At 46.5% G+C, this 26,758-nt stretch overlaps 1 protein-coding gene across 5 annotated transcripts in view; it reads right to left on the reverse strand.

Annotated features, from left to right (window-relative positions):
• IL1RAP (interleukin 1 receptor accessory protein) overlaps window positions 1-26,758 on the reverse strand; it is a 49,120-nt gene that overhangs the window by 16,994 nt on the left and 5,368 nt on the right. For all 5 annotated transcript variants that reach the window (XM_031505632.3, XM_085587801.1, XM_085587800.1 and 2 more), the window contains exons 2-6: window positions 15,167-15,234; window positions 4,726-5,011; window positions 3,787-3,979; window positions 1,894-2,059; window positions 846-917 (exon numbers count right to left, since the gene is read on the reverse strand). In XM_031505632.3, the coding sequence (XP_031361492.3) occupies window positions 846-917; window positions 1,894-2,059; window positions 3,787-3,979; window positions 4,726-5,011; window positions 15,167-15,233 (784 nt within the window). In that variant the 5' untranslated portion in view covers window position 15,234. The remainder of the gene's footprint in view (window positions 1-845; window positions 918-1,893; window positions 2,060-3,786; window positions 3,980-4,725; window positions 5,012-15,166; window positions 15,235-26,758) is intronic.

The raw sequence follows: 26,758 nt of genomic DNA on the forward strand, positions 1-26,758 counted from the left end.
CATGCCAACCACTTCCTTGGAAGTGCTAACCAATCCCACTGCACATGGAACAGATGCCATAAAGTGAAGGCTCAAGCTCCGCAAAAGTATTTTGGAAATACTTCTTCAGAAATTTGACTTCTGCTCAAGATCAGACTTGGGAGTGTGAATATCTTGATGATCAGTAAGTCATTTTATCTTACAGAGGACTATGGATGAAATCTGACCTGAGCCAAAAGAGCTGTTCTTTATGGTGAATACTCTGCTGCTAATCATCATCAGTGCCACTACATTTATTACAGCAATGTAATGGGACATAATCCATTTGATATAAGGAAATGCTCCAAAAAGCTATTAGGCAAAACTGACAGTGTTGGGGAAGGGGTGAGGGAAAGGGTGTGGTTACCCCATTACCCAGTGCTGTGAGGTCAGCAAAAGGAGAGCTGTCATTAATTAGGAAGTCATCAGCCAAAAAAAGAGGACATGGTCAAGAATTGGCTAGAAGACTAAAGCCACTCTAGGGGTGAATGAGGGAGGATGGGAGCAAACCACTGCCAGGGCCAGGGCTGAAACAAGGTCCTACAGGAATTCTCTTAAGCAGCTGAGTGTCCCCATTTCATCTGCTTCTGCAGCTGCAGTTCTGTATCATCATGCCTGAATATCTGTCTTCAGTTTTGCTTGCAAAAAATCAGCTTTTAAAGCTGTGCTCTCCAGCAAAAACTAGCATCCCACACTGTCCACCAGGCAACCCGTGGCAGCTCGAGGGGTCTGCGAGGGAAAGCGCCGGGGATGCAGTGGCAGGGTACAGCTTTGTGCCTGGCTGGGTCTCCCTGTCCCACTGGCACGCTGTGGGTGTTGCACTTTACCTGCTTCCAGTTCGTACACAACTTTCTCATTTGGAGAGGTGAACTGTGGTGGCAAGGCCTTGTTTGGAGATCCTGCAGGAGACAACAGAGAGCCCCCATGGGGCCCCAGACTTCATGAAAATCTGGAATCCTTGCACCCTCACTTCCTGATGCCCTCGTGCCACACTGCACATTCCCCCAGCTAACTCATGATGCATTCCTACTGTGGAGTTCTGTGCACACACAAATCTAATCCTAGTCCCCAAACTCGGGGCCAGGTCCAGTTTTTAAGGCTCCCCCAAAGTTTAGGTAAGATAGTTTGAGCCTCTCACGCGAGAAGAGCTCCATAACCTTCTCATCCCCCACAAGGCATAACCTGCACCAGTTTCTTTTTACTGCTACTTCTAAAAAATAAAATACAAACCTCATTTCGTGTCACAAATATGTATTTCAACCCTTAAAACAGCTGTTTCCATGGAACTCAGAATGTATCCTAGGTTTTTAAACCTAGGATACATTCTGAGGTTTTTAAATGCTCACTAGGTTTTTAAACTCTGCAAATCGCTGGCAGGTAGGCTGAGCCTCTGTGCCTGAGATGGATGTGTCCAAGCAGTGGGTACCTGGAGCTCTGTCTAGTTGATTAGTAGTTTCAACCCCAGCACAAATGGCTTTGAGATTCGAAGAAGATCAAGACAAGTTGGCTATGAAGTGACAATCCCACAAATAGTGAGGAGCAAGGGGCACAGGAGACCACGAGCAGGAGTGCCAAGGTTATGCATTCACATGCCAGCAGAGGGTACCCCTGGCCATCTCATGGGCTGAACCTCAGCAGCCTGAGGCTGGCCACTCTGTGTTTGGGGCATTTGACAAGGTGGTAGGAGAGACATCTACTGCAGTATGCTCTGGAAAAGTCACACAAGTCTGACCCCAGCATGAAAAACACCGTCAGGTCAGCTGGATAATGCAGATTAACTACAACCACAAATGGATCCTGCAACAACTCTCCCAGCCATTTTTACTACTTCTGAAGTCACCACATGCATTTTACACATTTTAAAGTCATTCTTACCCACCACCTTCATCTTTATGGTTCTGGTGAGATTATAGGTTCTTCCGTGGTCCTTGAATGTCACAATGCAAGTGTAATTCCCTTTATACGCACTGCGGACAATGCCAATGACAAGCTTGGGCCCTTGGGGATATCGCTCATGGAAACCATCCACCCAGTTGCAGTCCTGGAGTCAGGCAGAAAAACACTTGAGTTTGGGACTCAAAAGTACAGATATTGGTTTAAATGCTTCTACAAAGATCTGGTTTAAACTATTAATATGGCATTTGTGATCATGATGTAGGTGAGACCTAAATACCATGAACTTCGAGCATGTTGGAGTATAGACTGCTATGTTCACCTTGAAAATGAATGATGAAGCAGATCACCCTAATAACTTTATCCCACTTTAAACACAGACAATTTTATAAAGGAGAGATCTCTGATCCAGAAGTACCTTGGCAATCAAAGTGAGCACCTCAGCAAAGTGAAGAATAAAGTAAAAAGTGATAAGAAGAAAATGATGACATATTCACAAACGGATACTAAGACTAAAGGACATGTACCCCATTGATGTCCATCTTTCGGGACTAATCAAGCTCTCCTGGCTGCCTTCAGCTGAGGATGAGGCCCCAGAATTTGCAAATAGCAAACGAGAATCTATAGTACATAAACCTTAATAACTCCTCTCTTTCTGTCAGGCGAGGCAGGAAAACTGCCAAAATACCAAGCTGGAGATCCCTTTTCAGAAAGAGGTTATGCAGATAACATCTTGATTGTCATAAAACCCAAAGATGTGCACATTTTCTAAGAGATTATTTTTGAATGGTACATTTCCAAATCTGATACATCCTAATGGGGTAGTTTAAGACAGGGGTCATATACCATTTTTAATGATTTTTATTAGGCATGAGATGACTTGCTGCCTGAAAAATTACTTCCAAGGGGCGTTTTGTTTCATTCTGCTAATTGATTGCTGAGATGTGAATTTCAATGAATGATATAAATAAAGCATTTAAACTACTGGAGTGAAATGGCTTCTCTTGATACAAGAGGAAGTTTTTCCTGAAGGGTTTTAGAGGTGGGGTTTTCCTTTTGGGTATTTTTTTTTTTTTTTAAATCAGCAGATACCTTTTGTTGTCAATTGTCAATTGTTGACAATTTCCCCTATTATTAAATTAATTTATACAAAATCTTCTATCTAGAAATACAAAAGCACTTTATAGGATGTTATTAAAGAATTTATTCCCATAACTCTCAGACTTTACATCCCCTGAGACTTCTTATTCTCTACTGACTAAAGGCATCCACCTAGAGAAAAAGAGTGAAATCAAATTTAATTAAATTGAGCAGTAATTCTGTAGGCAAGAGCCTGAGGATGTCTGGAGACAGTCTAATAATCAGAAAAGTATGAAGGGTGGGGTAGAGATGCATCAGAAAAGAGGTTTGCTGAATTGTGTCAAACAGGACATGCATTGTCTTTGCAGAGCCTGATGTACAATTTCACTTCCTGACCTCAGAGGATTTTGGAAAGGATGCAATTTTCATTAACAGGTGGGGGTTTTTAAAGAAGAGGGAATATGAATGACAGTTTCCTTTACAGCAAAGTGAGAGGCTCACACACAGCAGGTCAGGCACACTGCCCATAACTGAACTGAGCCACCTAAATCCCTCTTAGGAGTATTTTTCACTTGTGCATGCTGGTCAAAAAAGCTTCAGTGTTAGCTCTGAATTTCTTTCCAAGAGCAGTTTTATCCTTGAACTCAATGGAAGAAGAGCTCTTAAAATTAGTAAAGCTTCATTAACAGTATCACCACTGGGGAGACTCTGAAACACAGTTCCATGACTGTCATGCCAACCACTGCTTTTTCACACACACCACTGCATCCCCCTGCTGCCCAAGTAATTTCTTACCAGATACCACTTGACAGTTGGTGTCACACTGGCAGGGTAAAACCCATCAATATCTGGACATGTGATCTTCTGGTTGGCATGCTCCAAGTAGAACATCTCCTCAGTGGGTTTTATGGAATGGCTCACACAAGAGTGCTGGTCTTTTGGAACAACTTCCAAGGGAAAAGCAACTTTGCTGCAGTAGGTTGTGTTCCTAAGGGTGGACGAGAACAGGGCTGATTAGTTGAAATTTGTTTACTCCTACAGCAGTGGAGTGGAATGAAATAAAAATTACATCTGCAATAACAAGCATCATAGTACTGATGAGGTATGTACAGCCTTAGTTGACTCATAAATGGGAAAGAAAACCCCACCAGAAGTAGCCACACAAGCTCACAAAAGCCTATAAAGATGACTAACAAGCAACATCCACTCCCCTGCTGCTAAAGCAGATCATAAGGTCAAAGACACAGACAAAAGACAACGTGAGGAAGATCAAAAAGAGCTCTTACGCATAGCAGATGCTACGTACATTTTGCACCACAGTTAGAGACACTTTTAATTTCCTAGAAGTCTGAATCTCATGAATCTTTGCCAAATTAGCGTGCAGTCAAAACATTACCCCTGCATCTGAAGCTATTTTTACTCTAGACATGCAGATCACTTCTTAATGGTGAGTGCCTGTGGATTTTGCCATGGGCACAGCAATAATATTTTCACGGACACTTGCAGCAAGGAGAGGCACGCTCATTAGTGTCTGCAAGGCTCCAAGCATTATTGCCATGTAAATTGGCTCAGCACTGAGCAGTCCTATAATTGCAACATTCTTTTCCCATTAATGCTTTTGTAAATGGCAGTCTCCCCACAGAAAGTTCTGGTGCTAACAGCATCATTTCCTCACCTCCACAAAAGTTCTTTGCTTGCACTGAAGATGTACAGAAACTGCACCACACAACCTACCTGAGCATGCAGGTGTAATTCCCAGTGTCATTGAGAAGAGCAGGCCAGAACCAAAGGGTGTCTTTATCCTTACTGATGTGATTGTCAGGGAGACGATAATTAATGGGCTCCTCCAGATCCCGGTCCTGCGCGATCCTGTACCAGATCAGGGTTAAGCCAGCAGAATGGGCTGTGCTATAGTTGTACTTCAAGAAGGTCTCGAAAAGTGGGCATTTGATCTTGGCAGGTTCCCCATCATAAATCTGGATCTGCTTCATGGTGTCCACACCCCAGTCATCGCAGCGTTCTGCAGCCAGGAAGAACAAGGTGCCTTAGGCTTGCAAGTCAGCAGGAGGAAAACAGTTCTGCCCGCGCTCCCCACAGCCCCTGGTTCTGTCCCGGTTAAAATCAGAGACAAAACTGTAGTGTTTTCAATGAAAGCAAACTGAGCTTTTATAAAACAGAGCAAGAACATTGTGTTCATTTATAGAGAACTTGGAAACTTCTGTTTTCATTTGTATACCTCCTACGTTTATGCCAAGCTATTTATCTCTCATCAGGACAATAGAATAGGATATTCCTGCATAAAACCAGGCTTCCTACAGAGCTCCAAGAAAATTTACCACAAAAGTCTTATGTGGGAAGATAAAATTTGGATGACAATGCCAGAGGTGTGTGTGCATCCATACACAATGATAGGGAAGATGGAAACAGACGTGCTGAACTAGGAGGAAAAAGAAAAAAAAAAATCAAACATCAACCCTCCCCTAGAGCTGTGGGTCACTTTTCCTGCCAGAAGAAGCTGGACTGTGGGTTACAGAAGTGAGGACTGTCTTTCCTGTGATGGACTGATGTGACACCTGTGCACACCAGCATAACACAATGAGTACAAGCAGTAATAAGTGACACTGGAAGACTGTTGATAGTGAAGTGTAGAAATGGAGCCAAGGGGGCAGAAGGGTCAGTACAGAGCAGGGAGCAGCAGGTTCTCTTGTATTCCCAGGCAGTGCCCAGGTGCAAACCCCAAGCACAGTTCAACAACAGCCAGTAGCTCAGTGTGGCTCACAGCAGACTTGGACTGACACAGAAAACAGCCAACATGAAAAAAATAAAAAGCTGTGTAGAGCTTTTTTTCTTTAATTACTTTCTTTAAAAAATATTCTTGTCATTGGCAGATTCACCACAAAAAGCACAGTCCAAACCCATTTCTCTTCCAAGGACTCTTCTCCACTCCATTCCTCCTACCCATCAGGATGTCCAGGCAGGCAGGGACTCGGTGCAAGCAAAGCACAGTCCCAGGGTGTCAGCAAACCTGGGAGCAACCTGCACTGTCAGAGCCAACTGAGACACATGGAGAAGCTGCTGTCACTGCACCTCCTGCCTCCCCACGCTGACAAGGCAGAGCACAGCATGGCACACTTCCCAGTGCCTCTCTTGGAGCTGCTGGGAGGCATTTGCTAGGGCAGCCTGACGTCTGAGAACCCAAAATGAGTCAAACAGGAGAGGGGTGTGCTGCCTGCAGCAATCCTTGGGAGCAGTGTCTCAGCACATCACACACAGGCTCACCAGAGAGGACACTGCAAAGCCTCTCCCATTTGCAGATATTAGAAGAACTCAGACTGAGAGGAGAAACAGAATACAATCTGCTCTTTGAGCCCAATTCTTCTGAATTCTTCTGAACTGACTTCACAGGCCCAAAGCAGATTTCTGGCATTTATTCTCCCCTAAATAGACAGCAGGATGTAGCTTGATCCCAAATTCATACTTAATTAAAAAAAGCAGAGATAAACCTTTGAGAAGACAAGCCTGCAGCACTTAAATGCAGTAATGCTAACTCCTATGGCTCAGCAATGGTTAGTCATGGGCAGGAGGAATCTGGGCCAGTAAGAATAGAAATGTTTTCTGGCGGGTTTACACATAAATGTAAATGCAAGCTGCACTGCTCCTCCTGCAGTATGCCAAACACCCATATGACAGAGTGCTACTTCTGGAGGAAGAGAATGAATTGGGCTAGGACGAGGCGGTGAAGCTACCCAGAACACAAACATTTGCTCAGAAGAACCCCAAACCCAAATATCTAGAGAGTGCTCATCATCTAAAAACATACAGATCTTTCAAAAGTGCACAGCATCACACACCATGGCTGCTACCACAGGCAGTGCCAAGGCTTGTTCTCAAAGACCAAACCACTGCTGGAAGCCTCGCACCCTGGGAAGGAGCATAATGACCCATCACCGCAATGATCAGGGCAAACTGGAACCAGCAGACTGCTTGATGCTGGTGGGGCCAAGAACTGGGCATGGTCAAGTGTCCTTAGAGTGGTAATGAGACAAATGAGCCTGCAGAGACTGCCTGCCTGCCAGCTGCATGATGAAGCATGGACTGCTACTCATGGAGACAGGGCATTTTTTTTATAAAGAAAGGCCTCCCCTCTGAAAGGAGCAGACCTGGCTCTGTAAATCTGCATGCCCAGGTTCTCTTCTCAGCATCTGACTTGTGTCTCCTCTTGGGCTGCATAAAGGCAAATCACCCTTATTACTTCAAATGGCAGGACTGGGGAGAGAAGAAACTATATAAAACATTACTGTACTGAAATTCTTGGAGTCAAGATCAATGAAATTTGCAATCATGAGCAGCTCTGCATTTTGCAACAGCCCATAAATCAGCACTGTAAAACTACTTACCCGTTCAACCTGAGTTACTGAAAATAAAAACAACTATTTTCTTTTTTTTCCTTCCTACTTTTCTTTAAAACAATGCCCAGTTTCCCTTCTCCCTGTGCCATGCTGACAGTTCCACTGATGTTTCTACAGTTTGGGGTGTTTTACTCCCAAGACAGCTGAGCTCTGCCTGATATAATGTGTGAGAACTGCAGGGCACCCCTCACACACACCTTTGTGAGCCTCCTCCTCCTCAGCTGTGATGGTGCTCTTCTCCCTGTGACAACAGCAACCTTTGCTGTGCTGGCACTTCTGCAGCAGAGCCCAGCAGATGGGGCAACATGTTCACACACATCATTAAGTAAAGGGAATATTTACATTATTATTGCTATAATTTTATTTGCATCCAACAGCTCCCCACAACATTTTGTGCTCCTTCTACTATTTTAAGGTCTAGTGGATATTCAGAGCCTACTTGCTGCTAACATCAGCATGCAACTACTTGTAGTACTGATTCCAGCAACAATGTGATTTGAAGGAGCACTGCAGAAAAAGGATGCAAGGATCCAGTTCTAATTGTCAGAAACAGCACTAACTTCTATGGTGCTATGCCATTTTTAACAACTCACACTTGTTTTCACTGGCTGAGCCTCAGAAGTGAGTTTTTTCTCTCTTGAAACATTTCCTGCACAAAACACCTGCTGGAGTTAAGAGCAGCTCCCAATTAAATCAGCTGGGATCAGAATTCATGCTGTGACTCCAGAGGTTCTCTAACAAATGGAAACTAGTGAGAAGATGGAGCTATATCCAACTCCACATCTCTTCTATGCTGCAGCAAATGGAGCACTACACATATACCTGAGGGACAGAGTAGAATTCTCTAAAAATACACCATCCCACAAATGTACAATCCTAGAAATGCCTCTGCAAAACGATTTTGAAAGAAGCTACCTTGTGCTCAGTACCAATCAAGAGCACTGCAGCTCCCTTGACCTTTCTTACAGCTGAATGCCCTGCAGTTACACAGCGAGCCCATGACCCACAACAGGTGGGGTCTCACCAGAACAGAGTAGAGGGGCAGAATCACCTCCCTTGACCTCCTGGCCACACTTCTTTTGTTGTGACCCATGACACAGCTGGCTTTTTGGGGCTGCCAAGTCATATCTCAACAGCTTCCTACTTTCTTCATCTGTCCCTGCTGCATTAGCTTAAAGCAAAGCTGGTATGAGTCAGCCTCTACCCAGGGGCACAGCAAGGCCAGCCTGTTATCATGATGCACAACTCAGCATTGATAAGGCAGAAAAAGCTGATCACACAAAGCAATTAAGCAAGAATTAATCATTACTGCCTTAAAAAAAAATTTCCTCACCACCATCTTTCAAACTCAGTCAGTGAGAAGGAAGGAGAGGAAGCCAGGCTGAAGGAGAAGCCATGCTGTGAGCACAGGAGGCACCAGCTGTGGCCAGAACTCCCGTGGGTGCATCTCCCATTTATGCCAGTGCCAGGAGCACCCACTCTCCCCACTGTGTCTGCATTCTTCCTTCTCCACCCTGCACGAGACCACCCCCTGTTCCCTGGCTGTGTTCTCTGCTCAGTAGCATCCCATCTGACCATAAAACAGGGCAGAAGAAGAGAAGCATGGAACAAAACAAATGAGAGGCTCTGCCCTTAAGTGGAAGAAGAGGCACAAACCAAAACACGCTGAGATGGGTGGGAATGACACAGAAGTTGGGTCAGGCCCAGCCAAGATCAGCTGGCTCTCACCGTTTGCTCTCACTACTTCTGCAGCAGTGACAGTGGCCACAGAACACCTCAAAACTGGTTGTAGCTGAATGCTGCCTTGGAGGCTCAGCCTAGAAGCTGTGCCAACTCTGCAGAATTTATAATCTCACTTCCAGCGGAAACGCATCCAAAGAGGCCTCTTATAACCCCACTGCCTTCCTCCCACAGCCTCTCCAGTAGAGCAAGGAGGTGGAAGTGGTCCTGGCACAAACCTCCTACACAGCCCAACCCCATCCAAGCAGTTCTGTGATGGCACCGGTGACATGGTTTTACACTTCTCCCAGGTTTCATCGTATTCATCCTGTGCTGCCACTGAGCCGTGGTGCTCCCACAGAATTCTCTCATCTGGACTCTGCACACTAGGATGGAGACTCTCTCTCTCCCAAAGTGCTTTTATCATTTGAATAGGTACGGCAGCTCAGAAAATAGGAAGGAAAAGGACCTTCTGTTGTAGCACAGTTCAGTTTTGAAAAGCACCTGTACATGGCAGTTGATTAACTTTAGACCCTTAATGTCTAATTTAAACAGATGTGAAAACCTGCTTTGGCCAAAGTCATGGAAAACAAGCTGACTGCAATAAACATTTGTTGACTTCAGGGGAAGCAGCCAAAGCAAGACATACAAAAAACTATGGCTCTGTAATGGAGCCCAAAGCTTCTGACTCTAAATCGCCTTTTTTCATCAAGCACAGCCTGTAACGTGGGGTAGTCTTTATTTGTGTCTCTTAGAACTCCTCCACAGTGAGCTCTGTGACTTCACTCTCTATCTGTGCATAAAGCTGTTTACTGCATGTGGCAGAGTATTTTGGTTACCCCCAGCAACTGGGCCAAAAAAAAAAAAACCCTAAAAAATTTTATATTCAGATTTCTCTAGCAAGCTTGACATATTTTTCTAGAGGCTTTCTTTAAATTTGAGATCAAAACGATAAAGGTAGGGGCATGAACTGCTTCTCTGAAGGATAAGAAGAGCAAACAGCTACTTTCAATCCCACTTCATTGAGAAAATTTATGCGTGAAGCAAAGCAGAGCAGCATAGGAAGAGGAGAGGGACAGGAAATGGAACACCCCATTGCAAAGTCATCTGCAGGAGAGGCAGCATGAAAATGGGGTTTATCTGATCAGCATCACTGCTGAGCTGTGCTTAAGCTGGCAGGGGCTCTTGTGTGCCTGGGACACCGCACTGGGACTTGACAAGGTCCAGGCTAACTCCTGGCTCTGCCAAAGGCTTGCTTAGCTAAACCCACACAGCCCAGTTAGCCTGCTTTAAAATACAGTCAGCAATTCCTGCCTGTCCATCCCACAGGGATGTCTGCATTACAAAGATGCTGCAGCAGTTGTCCTCGGACAAGGATGGCACCCAAACAAACACAGCAGGCAGTAAAACGCACTACAAGGGTCCATGAGTCCAGCAGTCACCTGGGTGCCACAAAAGCTCTGACAGAGACAGCAAAACCCTGCAGCTGTGGCAGGGGGACCTGACAGCTCCCTGAGGCCCTATTTGATACACACACAGGAGCAAAAGTGACTGTTCAATCCTGTATCAGCAGCACACCCAGAAAGGGCTGCTTTCCTCCACACACTCCTGCACTTCCACGCAGATAGGCCACACCATGATGCCTGCACAGAGCTCACCCCTCACAACCCATTTCCTCAGCTGACAAGAAGCAGACATGATGTTTTATCTCCTCAGTGGGCACAGCTCTGGCTGGTGTGGAGGGAGGCTGGTGGCTGTGGGGACAATCTGCACCCAGGTCAGCTCTGCTCCACGGGTTTTATCTCCATCCACTCAGGGGTTGTGCAGCTTTCAACACCCTCAGTGTCAATGACTTCATGCCTCCAAGTGCCATAAACTTCTACAACCACAGTAGCTCACAGATGGGTATGGATGGTTATAAAATCACGTCCTAAATTAGGACAGCAAGAAGCAGAGATTGGAAGAGTAGGAGGAAGTCAGGAAATCCCAGGAGATGATGGTGGGGGAGGGATTTAGTCTCTTTAGAAAACAATAATGCAGTTTAATCTGTTTTTCTTTTGACTTTACACACTAAAATAAGCTTCTCAGCTTCTGGGGCTGTCACAAATCATAAAGAAAATAAAGCAACTGGAACCCCATCAGTAGAGCAAGAGCTATATAGTAATAATCCTGAGGAGCTGCACAGGGCTTTCCACCTTCAAAGTGTTTTACAGATGGTAGTTTATTAATCTGCAAATTTCCCCTGGCCAAAAGTAACTGTTCTGCCTCTCTGCTAAGCATGAGATCCACAGTGCAGTTCAGCACTTGGGAGAGAGTGCAGGCAGTGGCTCTGACCTCTGGAGCTAGACCTCTGTTTCTTTCTCACTGCAGCCAGAACTCCACTGCTCCAGCCACCACCTGAACACAGAAGCATTGATGACATCTGGCACTTTGGAGCCAACTTCAGAGCAGACAAAACCAAAGTAGCTGAAAGCCTCTGATATGGGGGAGTGTAAATAGACATGTTCACAATCCAAAAAATAACAGCAAATCCTGAAATAAAGCTCCCAGGAGATAAACTCCTGGCTGCCTTCCAGCCACTACCTGCCATGCCTGGGTATCATTCTGGCCCAGTCCTGGGCTCATCCTACCACACAGCCTGTCTGATAGCCCCCAGGGGAGCTACAGAGGCATTTCCTATGCACACATGATGATTCCCCCTACCAAAGGGCTATTTATGCACAACAGGTACCTACTCACACTACATGGGTCCATTAGATAATCAGCATGAGGCTGCTCCTCCTCTCCTGGCAGCAATATTCTTCTGCTTTTGCAATTCCCTAAGATAGTGCTCCCAACCACGGTCATCTCCCCAGCCCTCACACTACAAAAGCTCTTGGAGGGTGAAGAGAGCAGCCTGGTTAGCAGAGAGGAAAAAATGGAACAAGAAGCCACATCTTATTTATAAGTTGGTATCTAACATTGGCCAGCTTCATTCAGAAACAAGAAGATAACATTATTCTGTATTCATAGTGGCTGTTATGTTCTTTGAGTGGTCTTTCATCTCTTTTGAGCCAGTGTATATTTATATGACTTCAGCAGTGCCAAAGAAACTACTGTACAACCAGACCCGGGTCCATCGGTTTTGTTATCCTTCCCTGGCTATCAGAACATCTGGGCTCATTAAACATCCTAAACATGAGTTCCATCTTAAGGATGCCTTAGCTAGGCAAGGAAAGCACAAGACCTTGACTAGCACTGTAAACACTGACCAAAGGTCGTGAGTGATGCACTCGTGCACTCCACACACTGCAGATCACGTATATTCTCAGGACTAGGAAAAGATCTGCCCACGCGTTCAGCGCGAGCAAACAGAAGACTCAGGCACCAATTCAGTCTCAGGCTCTACATCTCTTACTCTACACTACTCAGATCACATTTCTTCCCTCATACAGCTTGCACCTCCCTTTCAGCAACTGATTTTGTTTCAGCACCAGCCTCCATACGCAGCAGAAACAGCAGAGCCCAGAGAACAGATGTTTAGAGCCACAGTGCTGTAGGCAAAATCTGGAGGGGAAATAAAGTTTGTGGGTTTGCCTCTCCAGTAGGAAGCAGGGTGAAGCATAATGCTAAAGCTTTCTGACACACTGCCAGAGAGACTGACAGCCATAGTGGCTTAACTGGAGGGAAAGGCCACTTGCAGCCAGAGCAATGATGGTATTTTTAGAGCTGAAATTTAACAAGTGTTGGTTCCTCACCTCCTCTGTAAGCTCATAGAACTTGGGACGCAGCAGAGCTGGTACCCTTGGCTTGGGCAGTCCCTGGTCAGTACTGCTGACCAGATTGCTCCACTGGGAAGGATGGCAGAGGCAGGAAAAGTGGCAGCAAACCACAAGACAACTCCTGTCCCTGCCTTCAGCCTTCCTCAGTCCATCCTGGGCTGGAGAGAGAGCTGGTCTCAACAATTACATGACTTAATAGTCAAAGTACAGAAAAACTCATCTGAAATGACAAATCTCTACCAAGTCACACATGTTAAATATCCCAGGAACCAGGCTCCAAAGTGAGAGCTACCCATCTCCATGGCACTGCTTGATATTAGGTGACCACCAGGGCAGCTGTAGACTGTGCACAGTCCTTCTGCATTCACTCCAGATAAGCTCAGCTCTGTTCCCCCCACCTACATACCCTGCTCCAAGAAGGAAAAGCAAGCCCAAATGCTGTAACATTTCCAGAACAAGGCCACTACCATACTGCTATGTATTTATGACTTTGCAAGAGTGAAACGAGCTCCAATCTCCTTTTGGTGCCAGTCCCAGGAAACCCTGCAGTGAAACAGAGGGCTGCACAGACGGCTGCCCCTCCATCCAAGTACAAACAGCCATCCAAGCCCATCATGAATAATAAAGGACATTCTGACAGCCCAAAACGGTTGTCCATGGCACAAAAAGGAAGCTTTGAACTAAAGAGTGTGTCTGACACCCACAGACCTGCAGGAAATTAAATGTGTGCACTGCAGCGGATTTGCAGGACAAGCGTGTTTTAACTGATCACGTGTCTCATGTATTGAGACTAGACTTACAATCTTGCAGCACTCTACAAGGGTTCTGGCCACCCTGTACAGCAAATCTCTGCTAAAGAAGAAATGTCTAAAAATTACTAAATGCCCTGCAGAAATGCATGGAAGGTTCTGGTTCAGCCAGATCAATAGGCACGAGCCTGTGGGACCCAAATGCCAGGGTGATCATTTCTGAAATCAGCTTCTTCTCAGCCAACTGTGTTAGCTTTTAGAGCTGCTCTAACATTTCCTGGGCAATCCTGATTCAATTGCACCCACCTCTCATTTCTGCAAAATCCCAAGATGACTGCACGTGGGGTGTTGTAATGCTGCCTCAGCAGGAGGAGGATGTTGCGTTGGTGGAGAGCAGAACAGCTCGTCCAGAAGCACAAGCAAAGCAGGGATTTTCCCAGCCAGCAGCTGAGATCCATGTCGCTGGGTTCCTCCTTCCGCACACACTCCTGCAGCCAAGGGCTTAGTGGAGGAGACCTAGGCTGTGTATTCTTTCTCCTTTGCTGTTTCCCCTTTGCTCACCACTTCCACCCAGCCCCTGTTAGCCAGAACAGGATATCCTCCACTAAAGATCACAGCCTACTGGGGGTGCCAGCAGCCCTTGGGCAGCCCAAGGAGAAAAACCTCCCAGGCTTCAGCCTCTGCAATGAACACTGCACTGAGATGAACCTTGCTGAAGTGCACGTTGTGAATGTGGCACACAATAATTCAGTGTGGTCCAAGACAGAATGACAGAAGAGCTGTTCATCTGCTCGGGGTATATTGTAACTGCTTGTTTGCCAGCATTGCAGAGGGACAAGAGTTCATGAGGGGACTCGTCAAACCCCTGTACAGCCCTTATTTCTGAACATTTCCTCCCATAAAACCAGCTCCTGTTCTTTCCTCCCTCCCCCTTTCCACTTGCCTCCTGCAAATCATGCTGTCTCCTTCCACCCCCAAATAGGAAGTCCGGAGCCGAGACATGCACAATCTGCCTCTTCACAAGAGCTGGGCTGAACCAGTGCCAGAGGAGCTGCGAGCATGACAACATATTTCCTGTCAGGAAAGTGACTCAGTGAGACGGCTATCAGAGCTCCTCTTACTCTAGAAGTTCCCCTCTCCCCTTGCATTGCTAAGGCATGAGTCAGAATTGGAGAGCTGAATGTCAGTCCCCTCCAGATCCAACCAGGGATAGCAGAGTTCAGGTTCAAGCCTGGGTCCTTCCTACAACTCAGGGGCAATAATGATGCTGACAAAAGGGACAGCTGGAGTTTGCAAAGCACTTTTAGGTCGACGTGCTGTTGCTATTTGCTCATGCACCTGTTCACACCACACTGGTTGTCTCTACACAGAGCATTGTACAACAGTCCCCCAGAACCAACACTGTTCATGCATTTCACTAAAGTATTCTATACACAACCATTTAATCCATAAATACTGCAAATGCTCAAAACTCACTGCAGGCAGTTTTCTTCTCTGCACAGTAAGTGGGCAGGTCCATCACATGCCACATCCTTACCTGAGCCTCTGCCAAAGGTGACCATGGACAGCCAGAGCGAAACCAGCAGGACACTGACCATCTTCATCCTGGGAGACAAAACACACAGACCTGGTTATTTGACACTGTTTTACCATTGCAGACCACTTTTTAACTCTATGTTTATTCCTCCGTTCACCCAGTGATCCTTCAATTCTGGCACATCCCTGTTTTATTTCATTAAGGTTCCTTAAAAACAGCACCCTCATGGCAGCATCACTCTGCCTGCAGGCAGCTTGCCAAGCCTGGGAGGTGATGGCTCTGAAGAGGATAGTCCAGCTCATTGATTTAAGCCATCAGAATGGTCTATATCAGGGAGCACAAGGAGTCAAATGGATGTTTGTAGGCTACAGATCCCAAGCTTTGACTCCCAAAAGAAGGTTCTTTGCCAAGACCTCCTTCTGGTTATCTCTAAGAACAAGTGCAAGAACAAGAGAGCTGCAGCACACCTGCACTGAACATGTGTCCCACACTCTGACAGGACAGCCACACCAGAGCAGCCCCAATTGGCAAGGTGTGCTGCCAGTGACCTGCAAAGGCTGCCAGAGCCTGCTTCAACCTGCTCCTGCAGGCAGAGGAGGCAACACAGAGCCTCACCAGCTCCTCCCAGTCAAACCCTCCTTGGAACTCGCAGGAGTAAACAAACGCCAGGTTTGTACACTTTTTAGAAAGGATCTAAACAAAGGTTTATATTTTCTAAGCAGCAGTGATAAGCAAAAAACAAGCCCAAACTTTTCCATTCCCACTACAGAACACAATTTCCTGTAATTTGAGATAAATGTACACTGGGCTGCCCACTCCAGTATCTGGCATTCGGCTCTCAGAGCTGCTCACTCACTGGAATTAAATATCCCTCTGTTTCTAGGTTTTTCAGGATGCAATTTATAAGCTGGTAGTCATGAAAACTGACATCTACTAGATGCTCTCTTTAAAGGGGTTAAGGTCACATTTGATATTCCTGCATGCTGTCAGATCACAAAGGGAGAAGAGATGGTTAAAAGGCTGAACTTCATCAAAGCATCTCAGCTCTGCCAGGCAGATGCAGTAATGAGCATGGTGATACTGTCAGGAATGTGCTCATGAGATGACAGAGAAACCTGCTCCATCGGGGTGTGTTAAAAGTGTGGGGAGAGAAGCCACAGAGCTCCCTTAAACCTCTCCCTCAAAAACCTGTCCAGAATATATGCAGTATACAGAGGGGCTTTGAGCATAAGCAGAGGACACCTAAAATTGCACAGATTGCAGAGATTAACAAGAATGCGACACGTGAACTGCACTACTCAAAACCCAGCAGCGGATATTGAATCTTCCTTTTCAGTGCTTCCATCTGAAAAGCCTTTGTGCGATGCCTTCCCTCTGCTGGGCTCATCTCAAAGAGACAAAGGCAATCTGAAGCATGCCTGTTCTTCCCTGCACAGCCCATGGAAAGGGCTGCACACTGCCTCTGAAGCCATCAGGCTTCAAACATGGTCAAGAAGCAAGGAATAAAGTGAGGGTTTTTTTTCCCTGGGGTCCAGCTCAGGGGGCTGAGCATCCCCTGCCACATTCCTCCAAATTTAAATGCCAGCTGCTTATCAAACCCCTCTCTATTGCCACCTACAACCAGCTCCCAATGTTACTTAAGACTCCATAGAGAAGAAACAATATTAAGTACTCCCACCCCTTGGAAATGCTGAAGAATGATAAAACATTTTTATGCCATCAGATTGGACAGAGAAATCCGACATGCTGCACTCTGGTGGGTATTAAGGAACTTTTGGTAATTGAGATGCTTGAAGAGAGGGGGTGTGAAGAGTGGCAGGGAATCATTCCCATAATCAAGATCCCTCATGGTTGGTTCCCTCTCCATTTGTCATTAGCTAAATGCACAGCGTGTCCTAACTCACCCTTATTTTCCAGTGACTCTCTCCTGCATTTTGCACAAATCAGACTGAATTCAGCCCTGAAGCAAGCAGGAGCAACTACAGACTTTGGATGAGTTTCCCTTGTATTGAGCAAGGCCATTTGCGTGGCCTGAGGCCAAAATAAACTACTACACTTCACTCGGTGATACATGAACTCTGCAGTGAGCTAATATTTACATCCATTAACTGTGCTCACAGGAACATGCTCCTTTCAACTGTCTCACAGAGCCACCAGGTCTCCATTCCCATGAGCAAGGTATCCAAGATTTCCATGCTCTGCCTACCAGTAGGAAAATCCTTTTTTTCTTGCTCTACGCAGCTATAAAATCAGAAGCCTTACACACAAAGTGATTTACTTCTGGTTCATTCCAGAAGATCTTATCAGTGGAGACAGACAGACACAGAGCCTGTCAGATTACAGCAATTTCTCCATTACAGAGAAGGGACACAACTGACCACAGCCCTGGCTGCTCCCACTCTACACAAAATGCAAAGGACCATGGAAGGGACAGGCACAGAGTCAAGGGCTGGTCAAGGGGAGGCATCACACCCTCCTGGATGCCCTGACCATGCCAGAATTTGCCAGCCCAGCTCCATTCCTGTGGCACACGATTACTCAAAAATACTCCAAAAACCAAATAGCCCCAAACCTGTGAAATGCCCCCAAATAAAAAGGTCTTCCCACAGCAGTGCAATGGTGACACCAGAGAAGAGCACTGCATCCTACTGCAGAGATGGGTGGGTTTTGCAATGCCCTTAAGAACCTCACACCACAGGACTACAACCCACCCTGGTCTTGCCAGGAACAGAAGAGTTTTCTCAATCTTTCCCAGCAACCTGCTGCTGTGTTTCGTGACAGGACAGAGCATGCTGATATTTTTCCTGCCTGTGATGCAATTCCAGCAGTGTCTGACGAACTTCTTGCACAATTCTGTAGCACTGCATCAAACACCAGCTTCTGTGGCTGCAACCAAGGGAGCCAGAAGCCACAGAGTGCAAACCCAGGCTGCATCCAGAAGGCTTCACCCCACTGCATCCACCCAGTGCAAATAAAAATAAAAGGAGAATAAAATCGGTGAGCAGGAGAGTTACCAGCTCAGAAATCACACAGCAGCTAGAAAGCAGACAATCAGAGCAGCCAGAAGGCAGCTGGAGAGCTCTGATACATCCTCAGCACTCCAGGAACTTCTCACGAGACCAATATACTCCGAGGTGCTCTTAATGTCTCCATAAATTAACATTTTAATAATAATTCATAGAGTGGTTAGGGAAAACGATCCATCACAGCCCTTGCTAGAATTTTTTAAGGACTTAACTTGAAATATTCATTTATTTCAAATCAGAAATTGTTCCCTTTTCCTTCTGGAGCACTTTTTTCTTCAAACTTTCACCTTCCGTCTACTGAGGAGCAAAGAAAAGTAGGGTGGGGGGAAGCACAATCATGGGCATGTTTCATGCTCTTAACATCAAAGGAAATGGAAAGTCTAATTTTTTTCATTTTATACTGGTCACAAGTGGCATTTCTGTCAGAAAAAAAAAAAAAAAAGAATATTTTTATATAAAACACCTTTTACTAAAACACCCTTGCCAAAGAGACCTCAGGAAGACATCATTCCCTCCTGCCTTTAGCAGCATGGACTCTGCAAAGCCCACACACTTTACCAGTAATTATAAAACCAAAGACAGATGTCAAGTAATTAACAAAGAGAACTGCACTCAAAGTAACTACTGCACACCTATTCTCAAAGACACTGTACCAATTTTACAGAACAATGCTGCATTTTCCAGGAAAAATGCCTTTGTCCCTCCTAATCAGAGGCCTCTAGGGAGAGCTGATAGGTTTTTCATGGAGAAGTCACACTACAGCCTCCAGAACAAAAGTGCCCTTCAGAACCTTGCCACTAAATTCTCTGACTGAAAGGGAGTATAAAATAAAGCAGTTTTTGAAAGAGGAAATAAATAATTTCAGCCAAAGCATGTTTTGCATAGTATTTTCTTTCTGTAATTCTGTCCCAACTCAAAAGCATTTGAGAGCCCCAAAAAGTGGGATACAGACACAGGAAGGCTGGCAAAATCTGGAGTGGGCTAGCTTAGGAAATGCTTTGGTTGTATGGATTGGAGATGAAGGTTGATGGATGGGCTGCAGAGCAGAGCTGGTGCTCAGGAAAGGGGCTCAGCTCTCTGCTCCCAGCCACAGCATGCCCATAAGCCCTGGGTCCCTGCATCATCACACAGCAGCACTGGAGAAGGCTGCTCAATGAGTTTGCTGGGTTTTCTTATGGGGAAAAATAGATGTACAGCTCAAGCATATTCAAAGAATCCAAAAGGCAGACAAAGGGCAGCCTGAAAAAGCAGCTGCAGAAAAGTAACAGCAAAAAACACTAATGGAAAATGGGAAAAGGCCCTTCAGCCCCCCAGGAAACACTTTTGCTTTTCAGTATGTGCAGGAGTAAGTCAGACAAAAGGAGGGATTACTGTAGCATAAAGCATCTCGGTGCCACTTAGCCAGGGCTTGCACAGTGTTCCTCTGGCCCTGCGTCTCCTGCAGAGGCTGGTGGCACCGCCTGGCACTGCCCCTTGCTGTGGTGCCCGTGGTACCACTCTGTCCTGCCCAAAGGGAGCCCCTCCTGCCCAGAACTGGTCAGTCCCAGGGACAGCCCTCCAGAGGAACAGAACGTGACACCCAGGCAGAAAGACAGGCCATGGCTTTTGGAAGCCCAGCCTTTACTCCCCAGGAGGAATAACCACATTGATGGCAATTTCCATCCCCAGACAGCTCCCGGGAACAGAGCAGGGAGGAATGCAGCAGCAGTTTGATGATGAGCACCAAAAGCAGCTCGCAGCACTTGCCCTGCTCTCGTGCATGCTACGCCACACTCATCACTTCAAACACGGCCACTTTGACCAGAGGGCCCCAACCCTGCCCTTGGAAAAAACATTCACATCTCTCCTGAGGGCAGGGAGCCCAATTTGTCTTGGCAGCAGCTCCCAAACAGCCAGGCACATCTCAGGAGGAATCATGCAGAGCCAAAGCCTGCCCTGCAATCAGGGGTATCACAGGAGCCATAGGTGTGACCCAGTCACTGCATCTACTGGTGACACATCTAAGGCAGGGACCTGCAAAATCAGTGCTGGAGTCCCACCTGTGCCTGGGTAGCTGCACTCACCAGGCCACCGCATGCCTGACATCAGAGCAGGCTCAAAGGAATTTGTTTTGAAATATGTCTGTTACAGAAGTAATTTATGTCATCAGAACTACAGGAAATGCTGAAATTTGAGTGGCCTGAAAGTTTTTCACCAGCTAGAGTCACAGCAGATATTATACACCTGCTTTTGCAGAGGGGAACAAGAATTAAACTAGTGGGAGTCAGATGGAAAAGTGCCCTGCTGAGAGGTGTCTCCTGTTGCCAGCATAAAGGATTTTCTGCCTTGCTTGGTCAGACCTGGCCATTGGCAAACAGCTTTACAGCCAGAGATCCTGACTACCCTGAAGAACAAAAATACCAAACCAAAACCAAACACACAAGAAAATCTGGAAACAGTGTTCTTAACCAGTGGCTCAGCCAGCTCACTGCCAGCCAAGGACATGACACCAGGTATCCAAGGTGGCTCCATTTGCCTGTCACCCACCACAGCTCCTCCCTGCCTTCCTGCCTGCACATCCAGGCCAAGGGCTGCAGCTTGATGGCTTTTAAATAATGACATTTTACAAAATCCCCAACACGGGGATGAACAAGCTCAGCAGTGTGATGCTCCAGAGCCACCATGGGAGGTGATCCCAAGCTATTTCTCCTTCACTGGAGCAGCACACATTGCAGAAGCAAGGCTGCCCTTCCAGGAGCACCAAGAGCTCCCCAGGGCAGAGATGACAGCAGCCTCCCCTCAAGCTCAGAGGCTCAGGGAAAAAGTGTGGAGACTTTCACTCATAGTGAGTCATTCCTGGGAGCTTCCTTGGTAGTGCAAGATTTGCCAGTGCCAATGTTTGGGACATGGAGGTGAGATTTCCAGGCAGGGAATCTGTGATTTGCTATTGGCTTTTACATACCATCTCCTGGCATCCTTTTGGCTCAGCAGATTTAATGCTAACAATGAGAATTCAGAGGAAGAAGGTTTTTTTCACCCTCACAAAAAAAAAGAAGTGCCATCTAGGCATGTGGAGAGAAGTGGAGGGGGTGGGGCTTGAAAATGTACCTGAAGAAATTTGCAATGCCCTGCTTCCCTTTGCAGTTCTCCTGAGGGTCCCTCAGGATTTGGAAAAGCAGAAATGCTACAGATCTTGCACACTGCTCTGCTGGAGTCCCAGGGTGCCACTGATTATACTCTGCCACCAATTTAGCCAGCAGAGCACACTACATTTCATACATAGAAAATAAATGAGCTCCCTGTCACCTCTACAAAATGTGCACACCTGGACAAGTCAAGTAAGCAGCTGGGACTATTGCCTAGAGATCTGTGGAGTGGGCTGGAGAGGGGCAAGTAGAGCCACAGCTATAAAATCAAACAGCACAGATTACAAGTGGATCCATGCTAGCCACTGAGCAGTTCAAACATTCAAGCTTCAAGAGCACTTCTGCGCTCAAGCAAAAGGTATCCAGCTAAGATAGTCTATTTTTTGTGTGTGAATAGCCAGGGAATGAAAAGTTTCCAACTGTGCTTCAAAGAGAGCTGAGATCTTCCATGAAGCCAGACACAATGCTTCTATTTTGGACAGCTATGTTATAGTCAAGGGAGAGTTCTGAGAAACACCTATTGTGTTACCACAAAATAAACTGAGAAACCAATCTTTGCACAGAAAAAAAGGAAATATGCAATCAGTGTGGCTCAAAGACCTGAGAAGACTTAAGGAATCCAAAGTGAGATCCCCCTTCACTGGAAAAGTTTCAATTAACTGTTATGGAACACTTGGAGACATCTGACAACAAGCACTTGATTTATACATCCTGCCTCCTGACCTTTTTAATGGTATTACAATGTAAGCAGCTCCACTACCCTCCCTAGGAGGTTGTTCCACTGCCCCAGTGGACAGAGCAGCACATCCACACTGTGCAATGATTGCACAGCAGCAGCCCCAAGCTAGCTCAGCACAAATCTCTAAATCCAGAGAACACAGTGCACATTTGAGCAGGTTTTCAGATGGGCTTCATGCCTTTTTCAGGACAGGCCCAGGTCTCTCAAAGCCCAGAGCAGCTTTCCAGGAGATGCTTCCTCGCAAGCCCAGCCTGGTCCAACCAGTGCCCTGCAGCCCCACTGCACATCTCCCTTGTGGAGCCAGGGGCTGCACCCAGCCCTGCTCAGCACCACCTGCAATACACTCTCAGTGTCAAAAACTCCCCCAGGAGTTTCTTTTCTTAAGTTCAAGTCCTTGCTGGCAGCTGTGTACCTGCTCCTTCACTTCATCTCCTCCCCTCACAGCACTGAGTGTTTGAGCACCACATTCCCAGGATGGCTGCTCCACATTCAGACTCCCTTCCCTTCCTGTTACTCCAGAGAGGGACACAACAGGCAAAATTCCTCCAAGCACCACCACGCTCCAGAGCACATCACTGTCTTTCACTTCCCTTCCTAAAAATCTGCTTTCCTGTGGTGCCACAAATTCCCCAGGCAGCTGCAATGTCTCCAGCACTGATACCAGCTTTGCCCGTGCTGCTGCCAGCAGGGAAGCCCAGCTCTTCCTGAGGCTTAGGAGAATGGTTTCCTCAAGTGACTCTGGGTATCCTGAGATGAGCAACATACTCAAGGGTATAAGCAAGTCAGATGAGTTTTTCTTTTTCAAGTTTGGGCCACACAGCATTTCCACACCTAGTACTTATATTAATCATGTTAATTTAATCCCATTTAACCTTACAAGTAAAAGCAAACAAGAATAAGACATCAAGATGCTTCAATCCCTGTCCTGCAGCTCAGACAGGCTGATCCAAGTGTGCTTTATACATCAATCAATTTAAAGCAATATAAAAATAGAAAGCCCAGGAGCTACCAGCCTCCCCCAAGACAGCACCTCACTTAAAAGCAGCTCTCTGGAGGTCCTTCCACATTCCCAACCCACCCACTTGGTCCTCCTGGTGACTATCAGAGCAGCTTTCTTTTGCACACCTGTCCCTTTCTGGCCAACATAGTATAGTTGCATTCTGCAAAGGGGACTAAAAAAAGCTGTGTACACACAGAAAAAAGGAGGAGAAGAGAAACAAGAGTGAGACAATCCTTCCCCCTGTGATGTGTATTCCTTTTGCTCCCCTTGTCTCCAATTTCCCTCTGCAAATATTCAGTCACACCATCACAGAGAACTTGCTCAGGCTCTGCCTGCACTGGCCCCATCAATGCCTCTTGAAATTCAACCTTCAAAGAACAGCACCCTGAAATTTCAAGTCCAGGAGCCTCCTGCTCTGTGACCCACAGCCCCTACACAGTGGGAAAGCTGAGATGGAGCTGCAGGCAGCAGTATGCTGGGACTGTCATCAATATTAATTATTTGGGGAGAATATGATTGATCTCACAAGGGCAATGAATTCATTTCTCCAGCTGAATGACAAACAAAAGGGAATACATGCGCTGCTGACATTTCCAAAGGCTACGAGGTGCAGAGACACAAGGAAATACTGCTATGCACTAAAGCCCTGCTGCAAAGGGCCAAAAATTTGAAAAGCCTCTGAAATTTTTTTTTCTGAGCACCTTCAGTGCCAGGAAGTAGATGCCTTCATAGTCTCAAATCTGTGCTGAACCCAGCCCTGGGCTGGCTCACATCTTTGCATTGAGAGGAAGTAATCACTGAGTATCTTTGGGAAGTTGGTGTCGTGGTTTGACTCTGGCCCAATGCCAGGCACCCACAAAGCTGCTCGCTCACCCTCCCCTCCTGTGCCACAGCTGGGCAGAGGAGAGAAGAAATTAATGAAGGGTTCATGAGTTTAGATAAGGACCAGGAAAAAACACTCCAAGGGCAAAACAGACTCAGCTTAGAGGTACGAAGTGAATTTATTACCAGCAGAGTCAGAAGAGGATGATGAGAAGCAAAAGAAAGCCCTTAAAACATGCTTTTCCCCCCAAACCCTCCTTCCTTCCTACCAACAGCACAGGGAGATAGGGCATGGGAGGTTTTGGAGTTTGTCACTGAAATTTTCTTCTGCTGCTCTAGGAGAGGAGTCCTTCCCCTGTGAGACCGTGGGGTCCCTCCCACGGGAGACAGCTCTCCATGAACTTCTCCAGTGTGGCTCCACTCTCATGAGCAGCAGTCCTCCCAAACCTGCTGCAACTGAGTCCCTCCCATGGGCAGACAGCCCTCCCAAAACTGCTGTGGCATGGTCAGTCTTCCATGGGGTGCAGTCCTCCAAGGCCAGGCTGCTGCAGCCTGGGAGCAGGGCCCCTCTCTCCACTGAGTCTCCCACTGGATCAGAGCCTCCTCCAGCATCCACCTGCTCAGCCATGGGCACCTCCCACACGGGAGGATCTCTGCATCCCCCATGGATCCCCAGGGGCTGTGGGTGATCTCTGCCTCCCCCGTGGATCCCCAGGGGCTGTGGGTGATCCCTGCATACCCCATGCATCCCCAGGGGCTGCAGGGGCTCAGCTGCTTCACCCCAGTCTCACCAAGGCCTGCAGAGGATTCATGGCTGCAGCACCTGGAGCACCTTCTGCCCCTCCTGCACTGACCATGGTGTCTCCACATTATTTCCCTCACACGTCCTCACCTCATCCTCTTCTCTGACTGGAAGAAAAACTGCGCCTGCCCCACTTTGAATTGATCCCTTCCCAAATACGTGATCACAGAGGTGCCACCAACCTCTCCAACTGGCCCAGCCTTGGCCAGCAGCATATCCATCTTCAGAGCCACCAGGGACCAGCTCTGCTGGACATGGTGGAGACCTCCAGAAGCTTCCCACAGAAGCCACCTCTGTGGCCCCCCCATCACCACCAAAAACCAGGCAGTGCAAAAACCAACACAGGTGGGTTGCGTTTCCCTCCTGCTCTTTGACATTTCATGTCAGCAGCTACAGAGTCATTGCACCTGACAGAGGAGGGGGCAAAAAGCATTTCTATCCCTCCATGGGGTCAGGGAATCTGTGTGTTTGAAACCTCCCAAGGAGACAGAGTTAAACAGGCTCCCAAAATTCCACACAGCAACATGAGAGAGGACAAGGAAGGAGGAGAAAGGTAAATGCACTGGGGCTATTTTTTAAGAGAATGGGTATGAGGGAAATCCCATCCCAGTCCATAGGGATGTTATTTCAGTGGAGTCTGAGTTCTGTCCTTCAGTCACCCCAACACAACCACTCAAATGCAACCAGCACAATTTGCTAGAGCAACACATTTTGGGATCCAGCAGCACATCTGTGTTCATTCAGAGAGGCTGGGTGCCCTCAAGACCTCCACAGCCTGACAGCTGGGCAGCAACATCCTCCTCCCACTACCCAGATCCCTTCTTAAAAGAAGGGCTGAGAGGTATCTGTGCTTGAAGAGGGGCTATTTCTCAACAGAACAAATCCAATTATTTGTATTAGAGTGAATTTGCATGGCTCTTACTCACAAATTAAGTTTTTTTTTTTACACATCTCAGAACTTTGACGCAACAGATTGCTAATAAATTCATGTAGGTGGGGCTCTGGATGTTACCATAGTGGGAGGGAGGTGAAGTTTTACTTTTTGCAACAGGACTAACCTGAGAAAAAATAACTAGGAATTTGGGCTCCTTACACTGCCATTTACTAGGCACCTGTAAGTCTCTAAGGTTGAAGATTTTAAAACAGTCTCTAGTTTAGGGTAGAAATATGAGCTTCTGGCTAATAAACATGAAATCTGTATATAGGCATCAATCACCAAATGCAGTGCATGAAAAATTGTAGTGCCTCCCTGCTAATCAGGCATTAGAGAGCCTACAAATGGCTGGCCCCTGAACTGAGTGCATTAGTAGAGGCTTCAGAAATCTGTGCCTCTGTTTCCCCAGCCACATTTAGAACAGCCTCTCCCCATCTCACACCACGGCAGCGCATCTTAATATCTCCTAAGTGCTTAGAGATGCTGAGATGAAAGATAACATATGAGTGCAAAGTATGGATTAATTCCCAGTGCTCAACAGTCAGTGGAGCTGATGGGGCTGAAAGTAACACATACCCACCACAAAAAACTGGGGTTCTAAGCCTATCTTAAACAGTAACTACTTAAGGAACAGGTCCCTTGGAACAAGTAATTTTGGGGCCGGGAACCCAAGTAATTACACAAGTAATTTTGTGCTCCATAGCTGGGCACATGGAGCCCCAGCAGGCAGGAAACAGAGAAATGCAATACACTACTATGAAAAATGGATGCTTTTCCAGAAGGTCTTCAACCTGTTCCTATAGAATTTGGCAGTGGGATTTGAACTCATTTCAGTTAGAGCCGTTCACATTTTAGCAACCACTACATAAAGAACATGACCAAACATAATTTGAAAAGCTATTTCAATTTCTGTTTGTTTTTATAAATTATTAAAAATCCAGTTTAAACAGTGCAAAGAAAACTTTAAATTGAGCAAGAGAAGTTTTGGCATCCTTCCAAGTAGAAGGCAAACCCCAAAATGTTACTGAAAATCCAACAGATGGGCGTTATTTTTCACGCTTTAAAATTTCATTCCTTTGCACTGAGATTAACTGTAATTAGCTCTTTATTTACATCTAAAACAAAAAGTAAAATGATAAAGAAA

The sequence above is a fragment of the Lonchura striata genome, chromosome 9 (genome assembly GCF_050655825.1).
Source record: "Lonchura striata isolate lonStrDom1 chromosome 9, ASM5065582v1, whole genome shotgun sequence".
Lineage (NCBI taxonomy): Eukaryota > Metazoa > Chordata > Aves > Passeriformes > Estrildidae > Lonchura > Lonchura striata.